The sequence below is a fragment of the Carcharodon carcharias genome, chromosome 10, assembly GCF_017639515.1.
Source record: "Carcharodon carcharias isolate sCarCar2 chromosome 10, sCarCar2.pri, whole genome shotgun sequence".
Classification (NCBI taxonomy): Eukaryota; Metazoa; Chordata; class Chondrichthyes; order Lamniformes; family Lamnidae; genus Carcharodon; species Carcharodon carcharias.
In genome coordinates this window covers 110,363,732-110,384,439 of record NC_054476.1, presented here as the reverse complement: position 1 = coordinate 110,384,439, position 20,708 = coordinate 110,363,732, and the positions used below count along the sequence as shown (strand labels likewise).

General features: G+C 45.6%; 1 protein-coding gene across 5 annotated transcripts in view; it reads right to left on the bottom strand.

The window, feature by feature from the left end:
* The window catches only part of ncf1 (neutrophil cytosolic factor 1), a 214,924-nt gene that overhangs the window by 181,363 nt on the left and 12,853 nt on the right, over window positions 1-20,708 (bottom strand). For all 5 annotated transcript variants that reach the window (XM_041197505.1, XM_041197506.1, XM_041197501.1 and 2 more), the window contains exon 2: window positions 14,376-14,456. In XM_041197505.1, coding sequence (XP_041053439.1) covers window positions 14,376-14,450 — 75 coding nt within the window. In that variant the 5' untranslated portion in view covers window positions 14,451-14,456. The remainder of the gene's footprint in view (window positions 1-14,375; window positions 14,457-20,708) is intronic.

Below are 20,708 nucleotides of genomic sequence, written 5' to 3'. Positions count from 1 at the left end.
GTCACCTTTTGGGGCACAGTATTTAGATAATCAACAGCATATATGTGAACACCTGGCGGAATTCTCTAAGGCAGTGGGAGCACTAGGGCTGCGAATGGAGGAGTCTATCACTGTCATGAGCTCCACATTGTCCCAGGGTCTGTACTGCACAAGCTCTGACCATGAGAGATTGGCCAATCGCATGCAGCAACACTTGAAGTGGATGCGAGAACTACATTTCAGCCAGGAAAGGGTGCAAGCCTTCGTCAGTTGGCTGGATCAGTCTGCTCAGAGTCTGAGTGCGGACACCCATGGAATACATAAGGAGTTGTGCACCCTTAACAGGGCGGTCGCACTGTTGACCCAGCCGTCACTGGAATGGACGACTGCTGTACACCAGCAGCCAGCCCCAGCAACCCCTCCTGAAGGCCAACCCAGGGCTGTGCTGGTCACTGAGGAGGGTGAAGGTACTGAGAGCTCCTCAGCATCCTCATCTTCCTCCACCTCCTCAGTCCCTCCGCACTCATTTGCTGCACATGTGCCTGTGACCATGGCTGCCCATGCAGAGATTCAGAAGCTGCAGTTTGACCGAGGTCCCCAAGGAGTCCATGCACGATGAAAGAGACCACCACACTCCTCAATGCTGAATGGACTGAGAAGTGAACCGCCTGCCTCCACTTCTTTTGAGGCAGCATGAGGGTCACTTTGTAGGAGGGTCAGTGAGCGAAGGGTGCCGTCTTGCCTAGAGTACTAATAGGTTCACTGTGGTTATCGCATTCACATTGTATATCGTACATATGAGCATTTATTAAATTTATTTACTTACGCTTGTACATATCTTGGTGTGTGCTTGTACACCAGAGAGCTCAAAAAGAAAGGGAACATTATGAAGGTGGTTCTCTGAGCTCTATCTCAACATGCCATCAACAGGATGAAGGGTCTCAGCTGATTTGTGAAGCTTCAGAGGGTTTCTTCCTTCTCTGCTTTAACACGCGAGATTGCAGATGTCAAAAGCTCAATCACTGAGATGCTCCTTTGTATCTTTCATTATCCACACAAGCTTGACTTTAAGGGGTGTTCAATGATCAGACTCCATGAGGAGGTGCTATGCAGCAGGAGCATTTCAAGCATGGGTGCTGGGTACAAGGCGTTTATCGACTACAGTGTTACCCATTGGCCTGTAGGCAGCACAGCTCGAGACACCGCGTATCGCCAAGGTGATATTGGTCGTCCGCTGTGCCCATGACATTGGCTGTGTTTGCATTCCAGGTGTCACAGGATGCGCTTTGTGTAGTAAACAGAGGGATATGGAAGCCAGGAATGTTACATGTGGTGCCCACATCAGAAACTGGACCATTGGCCAGAATGGATGGGGTGCAAGTTCTTTCAAGCTGTTGTTGCACAGTTATGGGCTCCTCATGCATGAGATGCCTCATCTGCACGTACGCTACAACACACAATCCTATCAGCTTGTACCAGGTTTGAATTCTAATGTTGTGTCACTCAGCATTGTGGGTGTGATTTAATTATGGACAATTTGGCAGCATGGACCCCTCATTAACAGTCACTGGTGTTCATGTGAGGGGCCAGGTTATGAGTGACTTATTACCAATTGTATTTGCAATATGATGAGGCCCATGGTTAAGGTGGTGAGTGTGGCTGAATCCAACTCATTGATGTTGATTCTCTTCCCTGTGGGGGATGGGCAGTCCCTTGAGTAATTGTGGAGTCAGTGTACATGGTTCCTTAGGTGGAAATATGTCACCAGGGACTAGCTGATGGCAATGGTCATATAGGAAGACCTTATGAGAATCTATTTTGTACATGGACCTGTCTGGCAATGATCCCCTCCTGCACAGAGTCAGCCCTGGTTACACGGCCACACACCCCAGCTGCTCCACCATTGGTGGCCTCCTCGTCCTCATCCATTTCAGAATCTTCTGAATGGACAGGGCTTCCTCCTCTTCCTCATCTTCCTCCTCCTCAGAGGTTGGAGCTCTGTCCATGGCGTCACCGTCATCGATTTTTAGGCCCCTCAACTGTGCCGTGTTGTGCAGCTTGCAGCCACCACCACTATTCTTGATACCCTCTCTGGGGGAATATTGCAGAGCTCCACCTGAGTGATCAAAGCACCGGAATCACATCTTTGAAATACCAATTGCCTGCTCGATGGTACTCCCAGTGACGGCATGGCTGCTGTTGCATTCTGCCTCCATCCATGAGCTCCTAAAGGGGATCATTAGTCAGGTTCTTAAGGAGCAGCCCTTCTCCCCTAGAAGCCAAACACAGATCTGCATTGGCAGCTGAAATAGCTGAGACAGTTGGGAACTCCTCAGTATGAAGGGGTCGTGGCAGCTGCCAGGGAACTTTGCTCACACTTGAAGGAAGATCTTGTCGTTGTCACAAGCCACCTATGCACTGACTGAGTGGAAAGATTTCTGGTTGACAAAGGTGTCCGAATGTTGAGTTGGGGCCTTTATGGCAACATGGGAGCTCCTGAGGGAAGCCTGCTAATTGGGCAAAGGCTGAGGCTCTCTGTGCCTGAGAAGCCAAATCTACAGGGAAATTAATGTGATTGCCCCCACCCACCCCCACCGCTGTAAGTTACAGCCTTAAAGCAGCTGTGTGTTGCTGACTGGGATATACCAGACAGCTCTCCTGAGAATCCCTGGGAAGATCCTGAGACAGAGAAGTTGGGAATGACGGTTACCTTCACAGCCACTGGCAGGACATGGGGTCGATGGACTGTGGCTCGAGTTGCTGCTGGACCATGTGCAATATGTCTGTCACTACCTCACAGATTAGCCTCAGTTGCCTTTGGCACTGGATCTCCGTCATATTGAGGTCGGATGTCCTAGGTCTGTATACCCCGCCCACAGGGTAATACCTGGTTGTCCTGTCTCTGCCCCTCCTCCTTCCTGGTGCACGGGCAGCAGCCTCTCCCTCCTGACCCCCCTCTTGCCTCTGGCTGCTCACAGTGACCGGCTTCTATGGTGTCTATGTGCGAGGGTGCCTTGCCCATCTTCTATCTTCCTTCACACAAAGTGCGATGTGCCCTTCACCAGCACAAAGTTCTTCCTGGCACTGGGTGCGTGAGCAGTAGAGGCAACATAATTGCCTTGTGATGCCAGATGCCCCACCCTCCTACTTACTTGGATTAAGGGAAGACAATTGGAATTTGTGTTGTCCCACTTCTGGACTGTGAATCAAATTTACGCAAACTCTACTGTAGTACCCTACCTCTCCAAAGGTGTCCCCTGGATATCCAAAGAAATACACCAAGTTCAGTCTAGCTCTTACCAGTCTAATTTACACACTTTGGGATCCATAATGCTCCTGTTATGTCAATAAGACTTGAAAAAGTATCAAAACTGTGTATCAAGACTTTATTCCTTTTTGCCATTTTGAAAGGTACATCTCCTAAACCACAAGATGGTTGCAATAGGTCATATGACTCACAAGATTGGCCATCTGTTCTGGAACCTTCCAACAGAGATTACAAGAACAAAAGAGTTCCACTCTCATCCTTGTGGAATCTCGCAACCCATTGTAAAGTCAAAGTATAATCACGAAACTAGATGACTAACAGATGCTCTGGTTCCCTCCAGCCAGGATGCTAACAAAGACAGAGACATTGAAACTCATTATACCTGAAGGAGTGTTAACAGCCACCATTTCGCTCCTTAGAGGAAAAATGGAATTTGGCCAGAAACATAGAAACTGCATGTGCGGTTGCAATTAGCTCATTAATGGGCCATGTCACATGACCAAAAGGTTCTAGCTTTTTGGATCGTTCTAATATTGATTTTCAGCCTCACAGCTCAGACTGCTGCTTTAACACCATCTGGGAAGAACAGCAGGTCTCCTGACCAAGCAGCCAACCACCATCTCTCAAATCCTCAAAACCTCTGCCGTTTTAAAACTCTCTGATCATCGCCTGCCAAGTGACCTAAGCACAGAAACACCATCGTGTCGCATTGTCATTAATTTTAAGGATTTTTGTGTTGCTGTCTCCAACCAGAAACTTATCTGGACTGAACTCCACCACAAAGGAAACACCCTCTAGGCTTTGACTTCTCGGACTTTAGAAATCATGTGAATTAACATTCATTTCTGTGGATCCTTGACTGTTATTGCCAATTGTTGTAGATCTTCCTTTTTTCAAACCCCGCCTAGTGTGTGTTTGTGTGTGTGTGTGTGTGTGTGTGTATGTGTGTGTGTGTGTGTGTGTGTGTGTGTGTACGAATGATTGCGAACAGTCCCCAACTTAACTCCACGGGTTTGAATATGAATAAACTAACCTTGCGAGTTAATCACAAAGAGAGTTTGCTGTAAGTTATTAAATTGGACCACACAAACTGAGGGGTTTGGGGAAACATGCCACAGCCTACTTTAAAAATAATTCCAAAACACTTCTGCTTATGGATAGACGGGGAGCGAATAAAGCAGTTAAGTTTCTCACTCTCTTGTCCGTAACACTGCTAGGCTACCAAAATCCGACTAGAATGGAGGCAGCTGTTGATATAGATAGCCAGCTGCTCTGTAAAAGGCGCATTCATGAAACATGCCCCACCCCCATGAAAATGTGTAGTGCCATATTTGGGGGTGGGACTTATGACTTTTGGGCAGTTCCGCTATTTTTGCTCTTTGTCACAGTGAAAATCTGGGCCAAAGCATTCAGGAAATTCAGGAAAGAAGGGAAAGGAAGAAAAGGGGAGAGGTGGCAGTATTGATTAAGGAGAACATTGTAAAGAGAGGATGTCCCACAGGGTCCAAGGACAGAATCTATTTGGCTACAACCAAGGGAAAAAAGAGATGCAATTGCATTGCTCCGTGTAATTTACAGGTCACCAACTAATGGGAAAGATGTAGAGGAACAAATTTGCAAGGAGATTACAGAGAGGTGCAAGAATTGTTGAGTAGTTATAATGGGCGAGGTTAATTTTCTGAATATAGACTGGGGTAGAAGAAGTGTAAAGGACAGAGGTGGGAAAGAGTTCCCAGGGTGTGTTTAGGAGAATTCTTTTACAATGCGAAAGGAGGCATTGCTGGACCTGGTTCTCGGGAGTGAGATGAGTCAAGTGGATCAAATGTCGGTAGGAAAACATTTAGCGGACAGTGATCAATGTATCATAAGGTTTATGTTGGCTATGGAAAAGGCCAAAGAACTATCTGTAGTAAGAATAATTATCTGGGAGAAAACCCAACTTTAATGGTTTAAGAATAGACCTGAAATGGAAAAATAGTAACTGAAAATTGCCTGGAAGAGATAGTTCAGGCATAGTCAAAGCACATTCCCTCGAAAGAGAAAGCCAGGGCAAACAAATCCTAAGCTTTCTGGGTGAAAAAAAGTGGTAGAAATTAAGATGAAGAAAAGGTGTGCTTGTGACAGATGTCAGGTGGATAACACAATGGAGAACCAGGCTGAAAATAGATGGATCGTAGAGGAAGTGAAAAAGCAAATAACAGAAGCAAAGAGAGAGTATGAAAAGATACTGGCAGCTAACATAAAAGGGAACCCCAAAGTCAGCTATAGGCATATAAATATTTTAAGGGTGGTAAAAGGAGGAGTGGGGCCAATTAGGGACCAAAAGGGAGATTTAAGCAGAGAGGCAGGAGGCATGGCTGAGTTGTTAATGCATGTATCTTTACCAAGGAAGAAGATTCTGCTCATGTCATTGGTGAAAGAGGAGGTAGTTCAGACACTTGAAGGGTTTAAAATTGATAAGGAAGAAGTATTGAATAGGCTGTCAGTATTTAAAGTTGATAAGACACCAGGACCAGATGAGATGCATTCAGGATACTGAGGGAAACAAGAGTCGAACGTACGGAGGCAGTGGCCATACTTTTTCAGTCTTCCTTAGACTCAGGGGTGTTGCCAGAGGACCCAAGAACTGCAAATGTTACATCCCTGTTCAAAAAAAGGGTATAAAGATAAGCCCAGCAACTACAGGCCAGTCAGTTTAACTTTGGCGGTGGGGAAGATCTAGAGACAATAATTCAGGACAAAAATTAATGTCACTTAGGCAAATATGCTTAATTAAGGAAATTCAACATGGATTTGTTAAGGGCAAGTCATGTTTAACTAAATTGTTGGAGTTTTTGCTGAGGTAACAGAGAGGGTTGATGAGGGTAATGCTGTTGATGTGGTGTACATGGACTTCCAAAAGACATCTGATAAAGTGGGGCACAGCACACTTGTGAGCAAAGTTATAGCTTAGGGACAGTAGCAACATGGATACGAAATTGACTAAGTGACAGGAAACAGAGGGTAGTGGTTCATGAATGTTTTTTAGTAGGAAAGTCTGTAGTTGAGTTCCCCAGGGGCCAGTATTGCGACTCTTGCTCTTCCTGATGTAGACCTTGGTGTACAGGTCGCAAAAGTTTGTGGATGATACAAAACTTGGAAGCATTGTGACCTGTAAGGAGGATAGTGTAGAATTTCAAAAAAACATAGACAAGGAGAGGACAGATAGGTGGCAGATGAAGTTCAATGCAGAGAAGTGTGAAATTATTCATCCTGGTAGAAGGAACATGAAGATACAATATAAAATAAAGGGTACAATTCTATAGGGGTTGCAGGAGCAGAGGGACCTGGGTGTGTATGTGCATAAATCATGGCTAGAAAGATTGAGAGCATGATTAATAAAGCATACAGTATCCTAGTGTTTATTAATAGGGGCCTTGAGCGTAAGAGCAAGGAGGTTATGTTAAACTTATATGTTATCTTGTTTGGCCTCAACTGGAGTAGTGTGTCCAGTTCTGGGCACCATACTTAAAGAAAGATGTGAAGACATTAGAGAGGGTGCAGAAAAGATTTATGAGAATGGTTCCAGGGATGAGGAACTTCAAGTATGAAGACAGATTTGAGATAGGTTGGAACGTATCCCTGGCATTCCCTTTTGTTCCAGCTGACCCTCCCCCCTTTTACAACAATATAAAACCCATCACAATTCTACCTCTCTTCAGCTCCAAAGAAGAGTCATATTGGACTTGAAATGTTAACTGTGTTACTCTCCCCACAGGTGATGCCAGGCTTGCTGTGTTTTTCCAGTATTTTCTGTTTTTATTGGAGAACTATGAGACTGTTTTCCTTGAAGAAGAGAAGGTCGAGAGAAGATTTGATAGATGTATTCAAAATCAGGAGGGGTCTGGACAGAGTAGATAGGGAGAAACTGCTCCCATTGGTGGAAGAACCAGAGGGCACAGATTTAAGGTAATTGGCAAAAGAGGCAATGGAGATAGAAGGAAAAACTTTTTCTCGCAGCAAGTGGCTAGGGTCTGGAATGTGCTGCCCAACAGTGCAGCCGAGGCAGATTCAATTGAGTCATTCAAGGGGGAATTGGATTCTTATCTGAAAAGGAAGAATGTGCAGGGCTATGGGGAGAAGGCAGAGGTGTGGCACAAGGTTATTTCTCCTTCGGAGAGCTGGTGCAGACACTATGGCCTCCTTCTGTACTGAAACAATCGTGTGATTCTGTAAGCTCCCATAAACTTCAGTGTCATTAGAGAGGTAATTATTATCCAGGACAGCAGGGAGCCCTTTCGCATTCACATAGTGACATGGATGTTTTACATCCAACAACAACTTTATATAGCATCGTTAATCTAATAAAACATCCCAAGGTGCTTCACAGGAGCAATATAAATCAAAATTTGATGACTTTGTAAGAAGATTTAGGGCAAAGTGATAGGTTTTAAGAAGCAGCTTAAAGGAGGAGAGTGAGTTGGAGAGGTTAGGGTGTAGGGAGGGAATTTTTTTTATTCATTCATGGGATGTGGGCTTCGCTGGCTGGGCCAACATTTATTGCCAATCCCTAGTTGCCCTTGAGAAGGTGGTGGTGAGCTGCCTTCTTGAAATGCTGCAGTCCATGTAGGTACACCCACAGTGCAATTATGGAGGGAGTTCCAGGATTTTGACCCAGTGACAGTGAAAGAACGGTGATATATTTCCAAGTCAGGATGGTGAGTGACTTGGAGGGGAACTTCCAGGTGGTGATGTTCCCATCTATCTGCTGCCCTTGTCCTTCTAGATGGCAATGATCATGAGTTTGGAAGGTACTGTCTAAGGATCCTTGGTGAATTCCTGCAGTGCATCTTGTAGATGGTACACACCGCTGCTACTGTGCGTCAGTGATGGAGGGAATGAATGCTTGTGGTTCTGGTGCCAATCAAGCAGGCTGCTTTGTCCTGGATGGTGTCCAGCTTCTTGAATGTTGTTGGAGTTGCACTCATCCAGGCAAGTGGAGAGTATTCCATCACACTCCTGACTTGTGCCTTGTAGATAGTAGAAAGGCATTGGTGAATCAGGAGGTGAGTTACTCGTTGCAGGACTCCTAGCCTCTGACCTGCTCTTGTGGCCACAGCATTTATATGGCTAGTCAGTTTCTGGTCAATGGTAACCCCAAAGATGGTGATAGTGGGGGATTCAGTGATGGTAATGACATTGAACGTCAAGGGGCAATGGTTAGATTCTCTTCAACACAAAAACAGAATTACCTGGAAAAACTCAGCAGGTCTGGCAGCATCGGTGGAGAAGAAAAGAGTTGACGTTTCGAGTCCTCATGACCCTTCGACAGAACTTGAGTTTGAGTCCAAGAAAGAGTTGAAATATAAGCTGGTTTAAGGTGTGTGTGTGGGGGGCGGAGAGATAGAGAGAGAGAGAGGTGGGGGTGTGGTTGTAGGGACAAACAAGCAGTGATAGAAGCAGATCATCGAAAGATGTCAACGACAATAGTACAATAGAACACATAGGTGTTAAAGTTAAAGTTGGTGATATTATCTAAATGAATGTGCTAATTAAGAATGGATGATAGGGCACTCAAGGTATAGCTCTAGTGGGGTTTTTTTTATATAATGGAAATAGGTGGGAAAAGGAAAATCTTTATAATTTATTGGAAAAAAAAGGAAGGGGGAAACAGAAAGGGGGTGGGGATGGGGGAGGGAGCTCACAACCTAAAGTTGTTGAATTCAATATTCAGTCCGGAAGGCTGTAAAGTCCCAAGTCGGAAGATGAGGTGTTGTTCCTCCAGTTTACGTTGGGCTTCACTGGAACAATGCAGCAAGCCAAGGACAGACATGTGGGCAAGAGAGCAGGGTGGAGTGTTAAAATGGCAAGCGACAGGGAGGTTTGGGTCATTCTTGCGGACAGACCGCAGGTGTTCTGCAAAGCGGTCGCCCAGTTTACGTTTGGTCTCTCCAATGTAGAGGAGACCACATTGGGAGCAACGAATGCAGTAGACTAAGTTGGGGGAAATGCAAGTGAAATGCTGCTTCACTTGAAAGGAGTGTTTGGGTCCTTGGACGGTGAGGAGAAAGGAAGTGAAGGGGCAGGTGTTGCATCTTTTGCGTGGGCATGGGGTGGTGCCATAGGAGGGGGTTGAGGAGTAGGGAGTGATGGAGGCATGGACCAGGGTGTCCCGGAGGGAGCGATCCCTATGGAATGCCGATAAGGGGGGTGAAGGGAAGATGTGTTTGGTGGTGGCATCATGCTGGAGTTGGCGGAAATGGCGGAGGATGATCCTTTGAATGCGGAGGCTGGTGGGGTGATAAGTGACGACAAGGGGGACCCTGTCATGTTTCTGGGAGGGAGGAGAAGGCGTGAGGGCGGATGCGTGGGAGATGGGCCGGACACGGTTGAGGGCCCTGTCAACGACCGTGGGTGGAAAACCTCGGTTAAGGAAGAAGGAGGACATGTCAGAGGAACTGTTTTTGAATGTAGCATCATCGGAACAGATGCGACGGAGGCGAAGGAACTGAGAGAATGGGATGGAGTCCTTACAGGAAGCGGGGTGTGAGGAGCTGTAGTCGAGATAGCTGTGGGAGTCGGTGGGTTTGTAATGGATATTGGTGGACAGTCTATCTCCAGAGATTGAGACAGAGAGGTCAAGGAAGGGAAGGGAAGTGTCAGAGATGGACCATGTGAAAATGATGGAGGGGTGGAGATTGGAAGCAAAATTAATAAATTTTTCCAAGTCCCGACGAGAGTATGAAGCGGCACCGAAGTAATCATCGGTGTACCGGAGAAAGAGTTGTGGAAGGGGGCCGGAGTAGGACTGCAACAAGGAATGTTCCACATACCCCATAAAGAGACAGGCATAGCTGGGGCCCATGCGGGTACCCATAGCCACACCTTTTATTTGGAGGAAGTGAGAGGAGTTGAAGGAGAAATTGTTCAGCGTGAGAACAAATTCAGCCAGACGGAGGAGAGTAGTGGTGGATGGGGATTGTTCGGGCCTCTGTTCGAGGAAGAAGCTAAGGGCCCTCAGACCATCCTGGTGGGGGATGGAGGTGTAGAGGGATTGGACGTCCATGGTGAAGAGGAAGCGGTTGGGGCCAGGGAACTGGAAATTGTTGATGTGACGTAAGGTGTCAGAGGAATCACGGATGTAGGTGGGAAGGGAATGGACAAGGGGAGAGAGAAGGGAGTCAAGATAACGAGAAATGAGTTCTGTGGGGCAGGAGCAAGCTGAGACGATCGGTCTACCGGGGCAGTTCTGTTTGTGGATTTTGGGTAGGAGATAGAAGCGGGCCGTCCGAGGTTGGGCGACTATCAGGTTGGAAGCTGTGGGAGGGAGATCCCCAGAGGAGATGAGGTCAGTGACAGTCCTGGAAACAATGGCTTGATGTTCAGTGGTGGGGTCATGGTCCAGGGAAAGGTAGGAGGAAGTGTCTGCGAGTTGACGCTCAGCCTCCGCGAGGTAGAGGTCAGTGCGCCAGACAACAACAGCACCACCCTTGTCAGCGGGTTTGATGACAATGTCAGGGTTGGACCTGAGAGAATGGAGTGCAGTAAGTTCAGAGAGAGACAGGTTAGAATGGGTGAGAGGAGCAGAGAAATTGAGACGACTAATGTCGCGCCGACAGTTCTCAATGAAAAGATCGAGAGAAGGTAAGAATCCAGAGGGAGGGGTCCAGGTGGAGGGAGAATATTGGAGATGGGTAAAAGGATCCGTTGAACTGGGAGAGGACTCCTGCCCAAAGAAGTGAGCCCGGAGACGAAGACGGCGGAAGAAGAGTTCAGTATCATGCCGAGCCCGAAATTCATTGAGGTGAGGGCGTAAGGGTATGAAACTAAGTCCTTTGCTGAGCACTGAACGTTCAGCATCGGAGAGGGGAAGGTCAGGGGGTATAGTGAATACACGGCTGGGGTTGGGATTGGAAGAAAGGGTGGGGACGGAGGGACAGGCAGGGGTGGAGGGTCCTAGATGGGTGTTGGTGTCGATGAGTTGTTGGAGCTTGCGTTCCTTAGCACTTGAGAGAAAGAGAAAAAGTTTCTTGTTGAGGTGTCGGATGAGCCGAAGGATAAAATGAAACTGGGGGCACGCGCAGCTTTGAAAAAGAGTACGGCGGTGCTGCTGGAGGGAGAGGTCGAGTGTGTTCATATTCTCTTGTTGGAGATGGTCATTGCCTGGCACTTGTGTGGAGTGAATGTTACTTGCCACTTATCAGCCCAAGCTTGGATTTTGTCCATGTCACGCTGCATTTGGACATGGACTGCTTCAGTATCTGAAGAGTCGCGAATGGTGCAATCATCAGCAAATATCCCCACTTATAACCTAATGATGGAAGGAAAGTCATTGATGAATCAGCTGAAGATGGTTGGGCCAAGGACACTACCCTGAGGAACTCCTGCAGTGATGTCCTGGAGCTGACATGACTGACCTCCTACAACCACAGTCATCTTCCTTTGTGCGAGGTATAACTCCACCAGTGGAGAGATTTCCCCCTGATTCCCATTGGATCCAGCTTTGCTAGGGCTCCTTGATGCCACACTTGGTCAAATGAGGCCTTGATGTCAAGGGCAGTCATTCTCACCTCACCTCAGGAGTTCAGCTCTTTTGTCCACGTTTAAACCAAGGCTGTAATGAGGTTAGGAGCTGAGTGGCCCTGGCGGAACCCAAACTGGACATCAGTGAGCAGGTTGTTGCTAAGCAAGTGCCACTTGATAGCACTGTTGATGACCCCTTCCATTACTTTACTGATGATAGAGAGTAGACTGATGGGGCAGTAAGTGGCCAGGTTGGATTTTTCTTGCTTTTTTTTTGTATACAGGACATATCTGGTCAATTTTCCACATTGCTGGGTAGATGCTGGTGTTGTAGCTGTACTGGAACAGCTTGGCTAGGGGAGCAGCAAGTTCTGGAGCACAAGTCTTCAGTACTATTGCTGGAATATTATCAGGACCCATAGCCTTTGCAGTATCCAGTGCCTTCAGCCGTTTCTTGATATCAGGTGGAGTGAATCAAATTGGCTGGAGACTAGCATTTATGAGTCTGGGGACTTCCAGAGGAGGCCGAGATGGATCATCCACTTGGCACTTCTGGCTGAAGATTGTAGCAAATATTTCAGCCTTATCTTTTGTACTGATGTGCTGGGCTCCCACATCATTGAGGATGGGGATATTTGTGGAGCCACCTCCTCCTCCAGTGAGTTGTTTAGTTGTCCATCACCATTCATGACTGGATGTGACAGGACTGCAGAGCTTAGATCTGATCTGTTGGTTGTAAGATCACTTAGCTCTGTCTATCACTTGCTGCTTATGCTGTTTGGCATGCAAATAGTCCTGCGTTATAGCTTCACCAGGTTGACACCTCATGTTTAGGTATGCCTGGTGCTGCTGCTGGCATGCCCTCCTGCACTCTTCATTGAACCAGGGTTGATCCCCTGGCTTGATGGTAATGGTAGAGTGGGGGATATGCCAGGCCATGTGGTTACAGATTGCATTCGAGTACAATTCTGATGCTGCTGATGGCCCACAGCACCTCAGGGCTGCCCAGCCTTGAGTTGCCAGATCTGTTCGAAATCTATCCCATTTAGCATGATGGTAGTGCTACACAACGTGATGGAGGGTATCGTCAATGTGAAGGTGGGACTTTGTCTCCACAGTGACAGTATCGGTAGGAGTGACCACCGCACAGTCATGGACTGATGCATCTGCGGCAGGCAGGTTGGTGAGGATAAGGTCAAGTAAGATTTTCCCTCTTGTTGGTTCCCTCACCACCTGCTGCAGACCTAGTCTAGCAGTTAAGTCCTTTAGGACTTGGCCAGCTTGGTCAGTAGTGGTGCTACTGAGCCATTCTTGGTGATGGACATTGATGTCCCCCAGATCATTCTGCGCCCTTGCCACCCTCAGTGCTTCCTCCAAGTGGTGTTCAACATGGAGGAGCACTGATTCATCAGCTGAGAGAGGGCGGTATGTGGTAATCAGCAGGAACTTTCCTTGCCCACGTTTGACTTGATGCCATGAGACTGAGTGGCCTTCAAGGCCATTTCAGGGGGCATTTAAGTGTCAACCACATTGCTGTGGGTCTGGAGTTACATATAGGCCAGACCAGGTAAGGATGACAGATTTCCTTCCCTAAAGGGGATTAATGTACCAGATGGCTTTTTACAACAATCAACTTTGGTTTCATGGTCATCTTTAGAGTTTTAATTCCAGATTTTTATTGAATTCAAATTCCACCATCTGCCATGGCAAGATTTGAACCCAAATCCCCAAGCATTACTCTGGGTCTCTGGATTACCAGTCCAGCGACAATATGCCATCACCTCCCCCTGAGGTTGGGGCCCAGGCAGCTGGAAGTGCAGTCATCAATGGTGAGGTGATTAAAATCGGGGATGCTCAAGAGACCAGAATGGAGGAGTGCAGATATCTCTGATGGTTGTGGGGCTGGAGGAGATCACAGAGATCGGAAGGGGTTATCAAGTGATTTTAAAACAAGGATTAGAATTTTAAAATTGAGGTGTTGCTTAATTGGGAGCCTATGTATCAATTAAGAGCGTCAGTCGGGCTCGCTGTGTGGTGCATTTACGTGTACTGGAAGCTACGTATATTAATACATAGGGTCCTGTTCTTTGCAGATAGAGAGAACATGTACACACATTGTGCCTGTTTCAGTTAAACAAAATAAGTGACAGCCATTATAGTATAAAAGCAAAATACTGCAGATGCTGGAAATCTGAAACAAAAACAAAAATTGCTGGAAAAACTCAGCAGGTGTGACAGCATCTGTGGAAAGAAAGACAGAGTTAATGTTTCGAGTCCATATGACTCTTCTTCAGCCATTTACTGGTTCATTCCCCAGGGCAATGTTTTGACCAATCTGAGTCAAGCTGCCTGGTTTAAATTTCAAACAATGTTTGGCAGTTGACTGTCAGCCACCATCAACTGATGCATTCTCCATGACAATGCCTCTACCAATCAGAGTACACTTGCCAACAAATCAGCACTCTCTTCGCATACAATATAAATAAGTTATATCCCCTGACATTAGCAGTTTTTTGCGAATTGTCCTGATGAGTGCAAGACGAAAAGCTTTGACAAAAAAAGTCTTATTTTTTCTGTAATACTCAAGTTCTGTACTACCAAAAGGCTATTAGAATGAGCTACTTACATGGAAGTCATAGATTTCGGAGAATTTTCTGTAGATGAGCTTTTCTTTCGAGTTACTCCATTTCACCATTAGCATATAAACCTACAAACAGAAAGTAATGGTCAGCTCTGCAGGAAGGGACACATCCTAACAGTAATCTCTGCTCACTCATCAATATTGCATCCAAATGCTGTATTGACCCAACGTTAAAGGATTCTTCAGTTTGTAGACAGTAGACATATACAGTCTGCACCTCTTACACCTCTATACTTATGAAGGACCAGTCACGCTGACACCACCATGCTCACTTTTGTGCTGGGAATATTATTTGCAGACTTCACCGTTTAGCAAACTACTTATAACGAAACAGGCCATTTGACTCACCTGTTCATAGAAGTCCACTGAATGCCCCTCCCCATAAACTCTAACTGCCCCCTAATAAGTCTTTATTGCCCCTTTTAAGTTTGGGTATTTTGCTTGGTAAAGAAAAATAAAAGAATATACGAACATATGAATTAGGAGCAGGAGTAGGCCACTCAGTCCCCTGAGCTTGCTCTTCCATTCAACAAGATCTTGGCCGATCTGCATGTGACTTCAGCCCCACATTCCTGCCTTCCTTTCATCCTCTTGTTAATCAAGAATCTATCTAGCTCTGCCTTAAAAATATTCAAAGACTTTGCTTCCACCACCTCTTGAGGAAGAGAATTCTAAAGACTCACAAACCTCAGAAAAAATTTCTCATCTTTTTGAATGGGTGACCCTTTATTTTTAAACAGTGACCCCTGGTTCTAGATTCTCCCACGACAGAAAACATCCTCTCCACATCCACCCTGTCAAGGCCCCTCAGAATCTTAAAGGTTTCAATTAAGTCGCCTCTTTCTCTTCTAAATTCCAGTGGATACAAGCCTAATCTGTCTAACATTTTCTCATAAGCCAACCCGCCCATTCCTAGTATTAGTCTAGTAAACCTTCTCTGAACTGATTCTAATGCATTTACATCTTTCTTTAAATAAGGAGACCAGTACTGTATACAATACTCCAGATGTGGTCTCATCAATGCCCTTTACAATTGAAACACAACCTCCACATTTATGTAATGAATTTCCCTCATAATAAGTGATAACATTCTATTAACTTTCCTAACTACCTGCTGTACCTGCATACTAACCTTTTGTGATTCATGCATTGGATACCCAACTCCCTCTGAATCTCAGAGCTCTGCAATCTCTCACCATTTAGATAATAAGCTTCCTTTTTATTCTTCCTGTCAAAATGAACAATTTCACATTTGCCCATATTATACCCCATTTGTCAGATCTTTGCCCACTCACTTAACCTATTTATGTCACTTTGTAGTGTCCTTACATCCTCTTCACAATTTACTTTCCAACCATTCCTTCAGTCCCTTTATCCAATTCATTTATATAAATTGTAAAATGTTGAGGCCCCAGCATTGATCCCTGTGGCACACCACTCATCACATCCTACCGACCAGAAAAAGACCCATTCATGCCAATTCTCTGCTTCCTGTTAGCCAGCCAATCTTCTATCCATGCCAATATGTTACCCCCTACACGATGAGCTTTTATTTTCTGCAATAATCTTTGATGTAGCACTTTAACAAATGCCTTCTGGAAATCTACCAGTACATCCACCAGTTCCCCTTTATCCACAGCACATGTCACTCCTTCAAAGAACTCCAATAAATTGGTTAAACATGATTTCCCTTGTACAAAACCATGTTGACTCTGCCTGATTACTTTGAATTTTTCTAAGTGCCCTGCTATAACATCTTTAATAATAGCTTGTTAGGCTAACTGGCCTAAAATTTCCTGCTTTCTGTCTCCCTCTCTTTTTGAATAAAGGAGTTACATTTGCTATTTTCCACTCCAATGGAACCTTCCCCAAATCTAGGGAATTTTGGAAAATTAAAACCAAATGCTTTAACTATCTCACTAGCCAATTCTTTCAAGAGCTTAGGGTGAAGTCTTTCTGGACCTCAGGATTTATCAGCCCACAGCCCCAACAATTTGCTCAACATTTTCCCCAAGTTCCTCCCCCCCACTTCCTTTTCCTGATTTACAGCTATTTCCGGGATGTTACTTGTGTCTCTACAGTGGAGACCGAATCAAAATACCTATTTAATTCTTCTGTCATCTCCCTACTTTCCATTATCAGTCGAGGAAGTGATGTGGTATTGTTGCTGGACTAGTAAACCATAGACCCAGGTTAATACTCTGGGGACCAGGGTAACGCTCTGGAGTTCAAATCCTGCCATGGTAGATGTTGGAATTTGAATTCAATAAAAATATGGAATTAAAAGTCTAATGATGACCATGAAACCATTGTCAATTGTTGAAAAAACCCATTTGGTTCACTAATGCCCTTTAGGGGAGGAAATCTGTCGTCCTTACCTGGTCTGGCCTACATGTGACTCCAGACCCACAGCAATGTGGTTGACTCTTAAATGCCCTCTGAAATGGCCTAGCAAGCCACTCATTGTATCAAACCACTATGAAGTCTTAAAAAAGAAATGAAACTGGACAGACCACCCGGTATCGACCTAGACACTGGAAACGGCAACGGCAAACTCAGCTCTGTCGACCCAGCAAAGCCAATGGCATCTGGGAGCTACTGCCAAAATTGGGAGAGACTAGTCAAGCAAAAGCCTGATGTAGTCATACTCAGGGACTCATTATCTTACAGATAATGTCCCAGACACCACCACCACCGACCCTGGGTATGTCCTGTCACACCCGCAGGACAGGCTCAGCAGAGGTGGCTGCACAGTGGTATACAGGCAGGAGGGAGATGCCCTGGGAGTCCTCAATGTCAATTCCGGACCCCATGAAGTCTCATGGCATCATATCAAACATGGGCAAGGAAACCTCCTGCTGATTACCACGTACCGCTCTCCCTCCGCTGATGAACCAGTACTCTTTCATGTTAAACACCAATTGGAGGAAGCGCTGAGGGTAGCAGGTAGCAGATTGTACTCTGGGTGAGGGACTTCAATGTCCATTACCAAGATTGGCTCGGTAGCACCACTACTGACCAAGCTGACCGAGTCCTAAAGGAAGAGATGGAAGGGGTCATCCACAGTGCTGTCCAAGTGGCTCTTGCTTAGCAATGACCTGCTCACAGATGCTCAGTTTGGGTTCCACCAGGGCCTCTCAGCTCCCGACCTCATTACAACCTTGGTTCAAATATGAACAAAAGAGCTGAACTCCCGAGGTGAGATGAGAGTGACTGCCCTTGATATCAAGGCCACATTTGACCATGTGTGGTATCAAGGAGTTCTAGCCAAGCTGAAGTCAATGGGAATCAGAAAGAAAACTCCCCACTGGTTGGAATCATACCTCGCACAAAGGAAGATGGTTGTGGTTGTTGGAGGTCAGTCATCTCAGCTTCAGGACATCAATACAGGAGTTCCTCGGTGTAGTGTCCTCGGCCCAACCATCTTCAGCTGCTTCATCGATGACCTTTCATCCATCTTAAGGTCAGAAATGGGGATGTTTGCTGATGATTACACAATGTTCAGCACCATTCGCGACTCTTCAGGTACTGAAGCAGTCTATGTCCAAATTCAGCAAGTCCTGGACAATATCTAGGCTTGGGCTGATAAGTGGCAAATTACATCTGTGCCATACAAGTGCCAGGCAATGACCATCTCCAACAAGAGAGAATCTAACTATCGACCCTTGATGTTCAATGGCATTACCATTACTGAATCCCCCACTATCAACATCCTGGAGGTTACCATTGACCAGTGACGGAACTGGATTAGCCATACAAAAGCAGGTCAGAGGTTAGGAATCCTGGATTTGTAACTCACCTCCTGACTCCCCAAAGTCTGTTCACCATCTACAAGGAACAAGTCAGGAGTGTGATGGAACTTAGCTGGATAGTACAGCTCCTACAACACTCAAGAAGCTTGACATCATCCAGGACAAAGCAGCCCGCTTGATTGGCACCACATCCACAAACATTCACTCCCTCCACCATCAACGTACAGTAGCAGCAGTGTGTGCCATCTACAAGATGCACCACTGGAGTTCACCAAGGCTTCTTCAACAGCACTTTCCAAACCCATGACTGCTACCATCTAGATGGACAAGGGCAGCAGATAGATGGGAACACCACCACCTGGAAGTTCCCCTCCAAGTCACTCACCATCCTGACTTGGAAATACATCGCTGTTCCTTCACCTTTGCTGGGTCAAAATCCTGGAACTTCCTTCCTAACAGCACTGTGGGTGGGTGTACCTACACCATAGGGACTGCAGCAGTTCAAGAAGGCAGCTCACCACCATCTTCTCAAAGGCAACTACGGATGGGCAATAAATGATGGCCCAGCCAACGAAGCCCACATCCCGTGAATGAATAAAAAAATTCCCCAGATGCACTCTCTATTGGGCCAACACCATATTAACTCTTTTCTTATTTAAATATTTATAGAAACCCTTACTATCTGTCTTTATATTACTAACTAGCTTTCTCTCATAATCTAATTTTTCCCTCCTCATTAATCCTTTTGTCATTCTTTAATGTTCTTTATATTCTTTCCAATCTTCTGACCTGCCACCCGTCTTTGCACAAATATAAGCTTTTTCCTTAAGTTTGATACTATCTTTAACTTTTTTAGTTAACCACGGATGGTGGGCCCTTCCCTTGGAATTTTTCTTTCTCACTGGAATGTGTATATTCTGTGTATTCTGAAATATCCTTTTAAATGTCTGCCACTGAACTTCTATTGACCTATCCCTTAACCTCATTTGCCAGTTCACTTTAGCTAACTCTGCTTTCATGCCCTCATAATTGCCCTTATTTAAGTTTAAAATACTAGTCTTGGACACACTGGTTTCTCCCTCAAAATGAATGTAAACTTCAATCATATTATGATCGTTGCTACCTAGGGGTCCCTCCACTAGGAGGTTATCAATTAATCCTATTTTGTTGCTCCATACCAGGTATAGTATAGCCTGTTCTCTGAATGAATCTAGAACGTGCTGTTTTAAGAAACTATCCCAAAAACATTCTATGATCTCCTCATCCACATTACCTTTGCCCATCTGATTTTTCCAATCTATATGTAAATTAAAATCCCCCATGATTATTGCTGTACCTTTCTGACAAGCTCCCATTATCTCTTTTTTTGTACTCTGGCCTACTGTGTAGTTACAATTAGGGGGCCTGTACACCAGTCGCACAAGTTGCTTCTTGCCTTTATTATTCCTCATCTCAACTCAAACTGCTTCTACATCCTGGTTTCCTGAATTTAGGTCATCCTTCTCTAAGGTGCTAATACCAACATTAATTAACAGAGACACCCCTCGACCATTCCTTAACTTCCTGTCCTTCCTAAACATCACGTACCCTTCAATATTCAGGTCCTAATCTATGTCAACCTGTAGCCATGTCTCTGTAATGGTTATCAGATCGTGCATATTTATTTCTATTTGTGCTATTAGTTCATCTGTTTTGTTTTAAATGCTGCCTGCGTTTAGGTACAGAGCCTTTAGTTTTGTCATTTTATTATTTTTGTAGCACCTCGCCTTATCTGCTGATTTACTCTTGGAATACTTGGTCCCTTCCTGTCACAGTCTGTTTATCATTTCCCATATTAATACCTGTCTCTCTTGCCTTGTCTCTATTCTTTGATTTACCACATCTTCCCAAATTTGATCTTTTGCCCCCAGTATTCAGTTTAAAACCCTCTTTACTTCCCTAGTTATACGGCTCGTGAAGACATCAGCCCCAACACAGTTCAGGTACAGACCATCCCAACAGTACAGATCCCACATTCCCCAATACTAGCACCTGTGCCACTCTCCCACACCAGTCTTTGAGCCACACATTCATTTCTCTAATCTTATTTGTCCAATGCCAATTTTCACATGGCGCAGGTAATAATCCAGAGATTATTATCTTTGAGGTTCTGCTTCTCAATTTAGTGCTTAGCTCCTTGTACTGACTATGCAGAGCCTCCTTACTCATCCTGGCCTATGTCGTTGATACCCACATGGACCATGACCACTGGATCCTCCCCCTTCCACTGCAAGTTCCACTCCAACCCTGAGCCGATGTGCCAAACCCTGGCACTGGGCAGGCAACACAGCCATCTGGACTCTCACTCTTTGCTGCAGAGAACAGTGTCAATCCCCCTATCTATACTGTTCCCTATTACCACTATGTGCCTTTTTGCTGCCCCCACTTGAATGGCTTCCTGTACCACGGTACCATGGTCAGTTTGCTCATCCATCCTACAACACCCGCTCTCATTCAAACAAGCTGAGAGAACCTCAAACCTGTTGGACAATTGCAGAGCTCACACTCCTGCCCTCCGGGTCCCTTT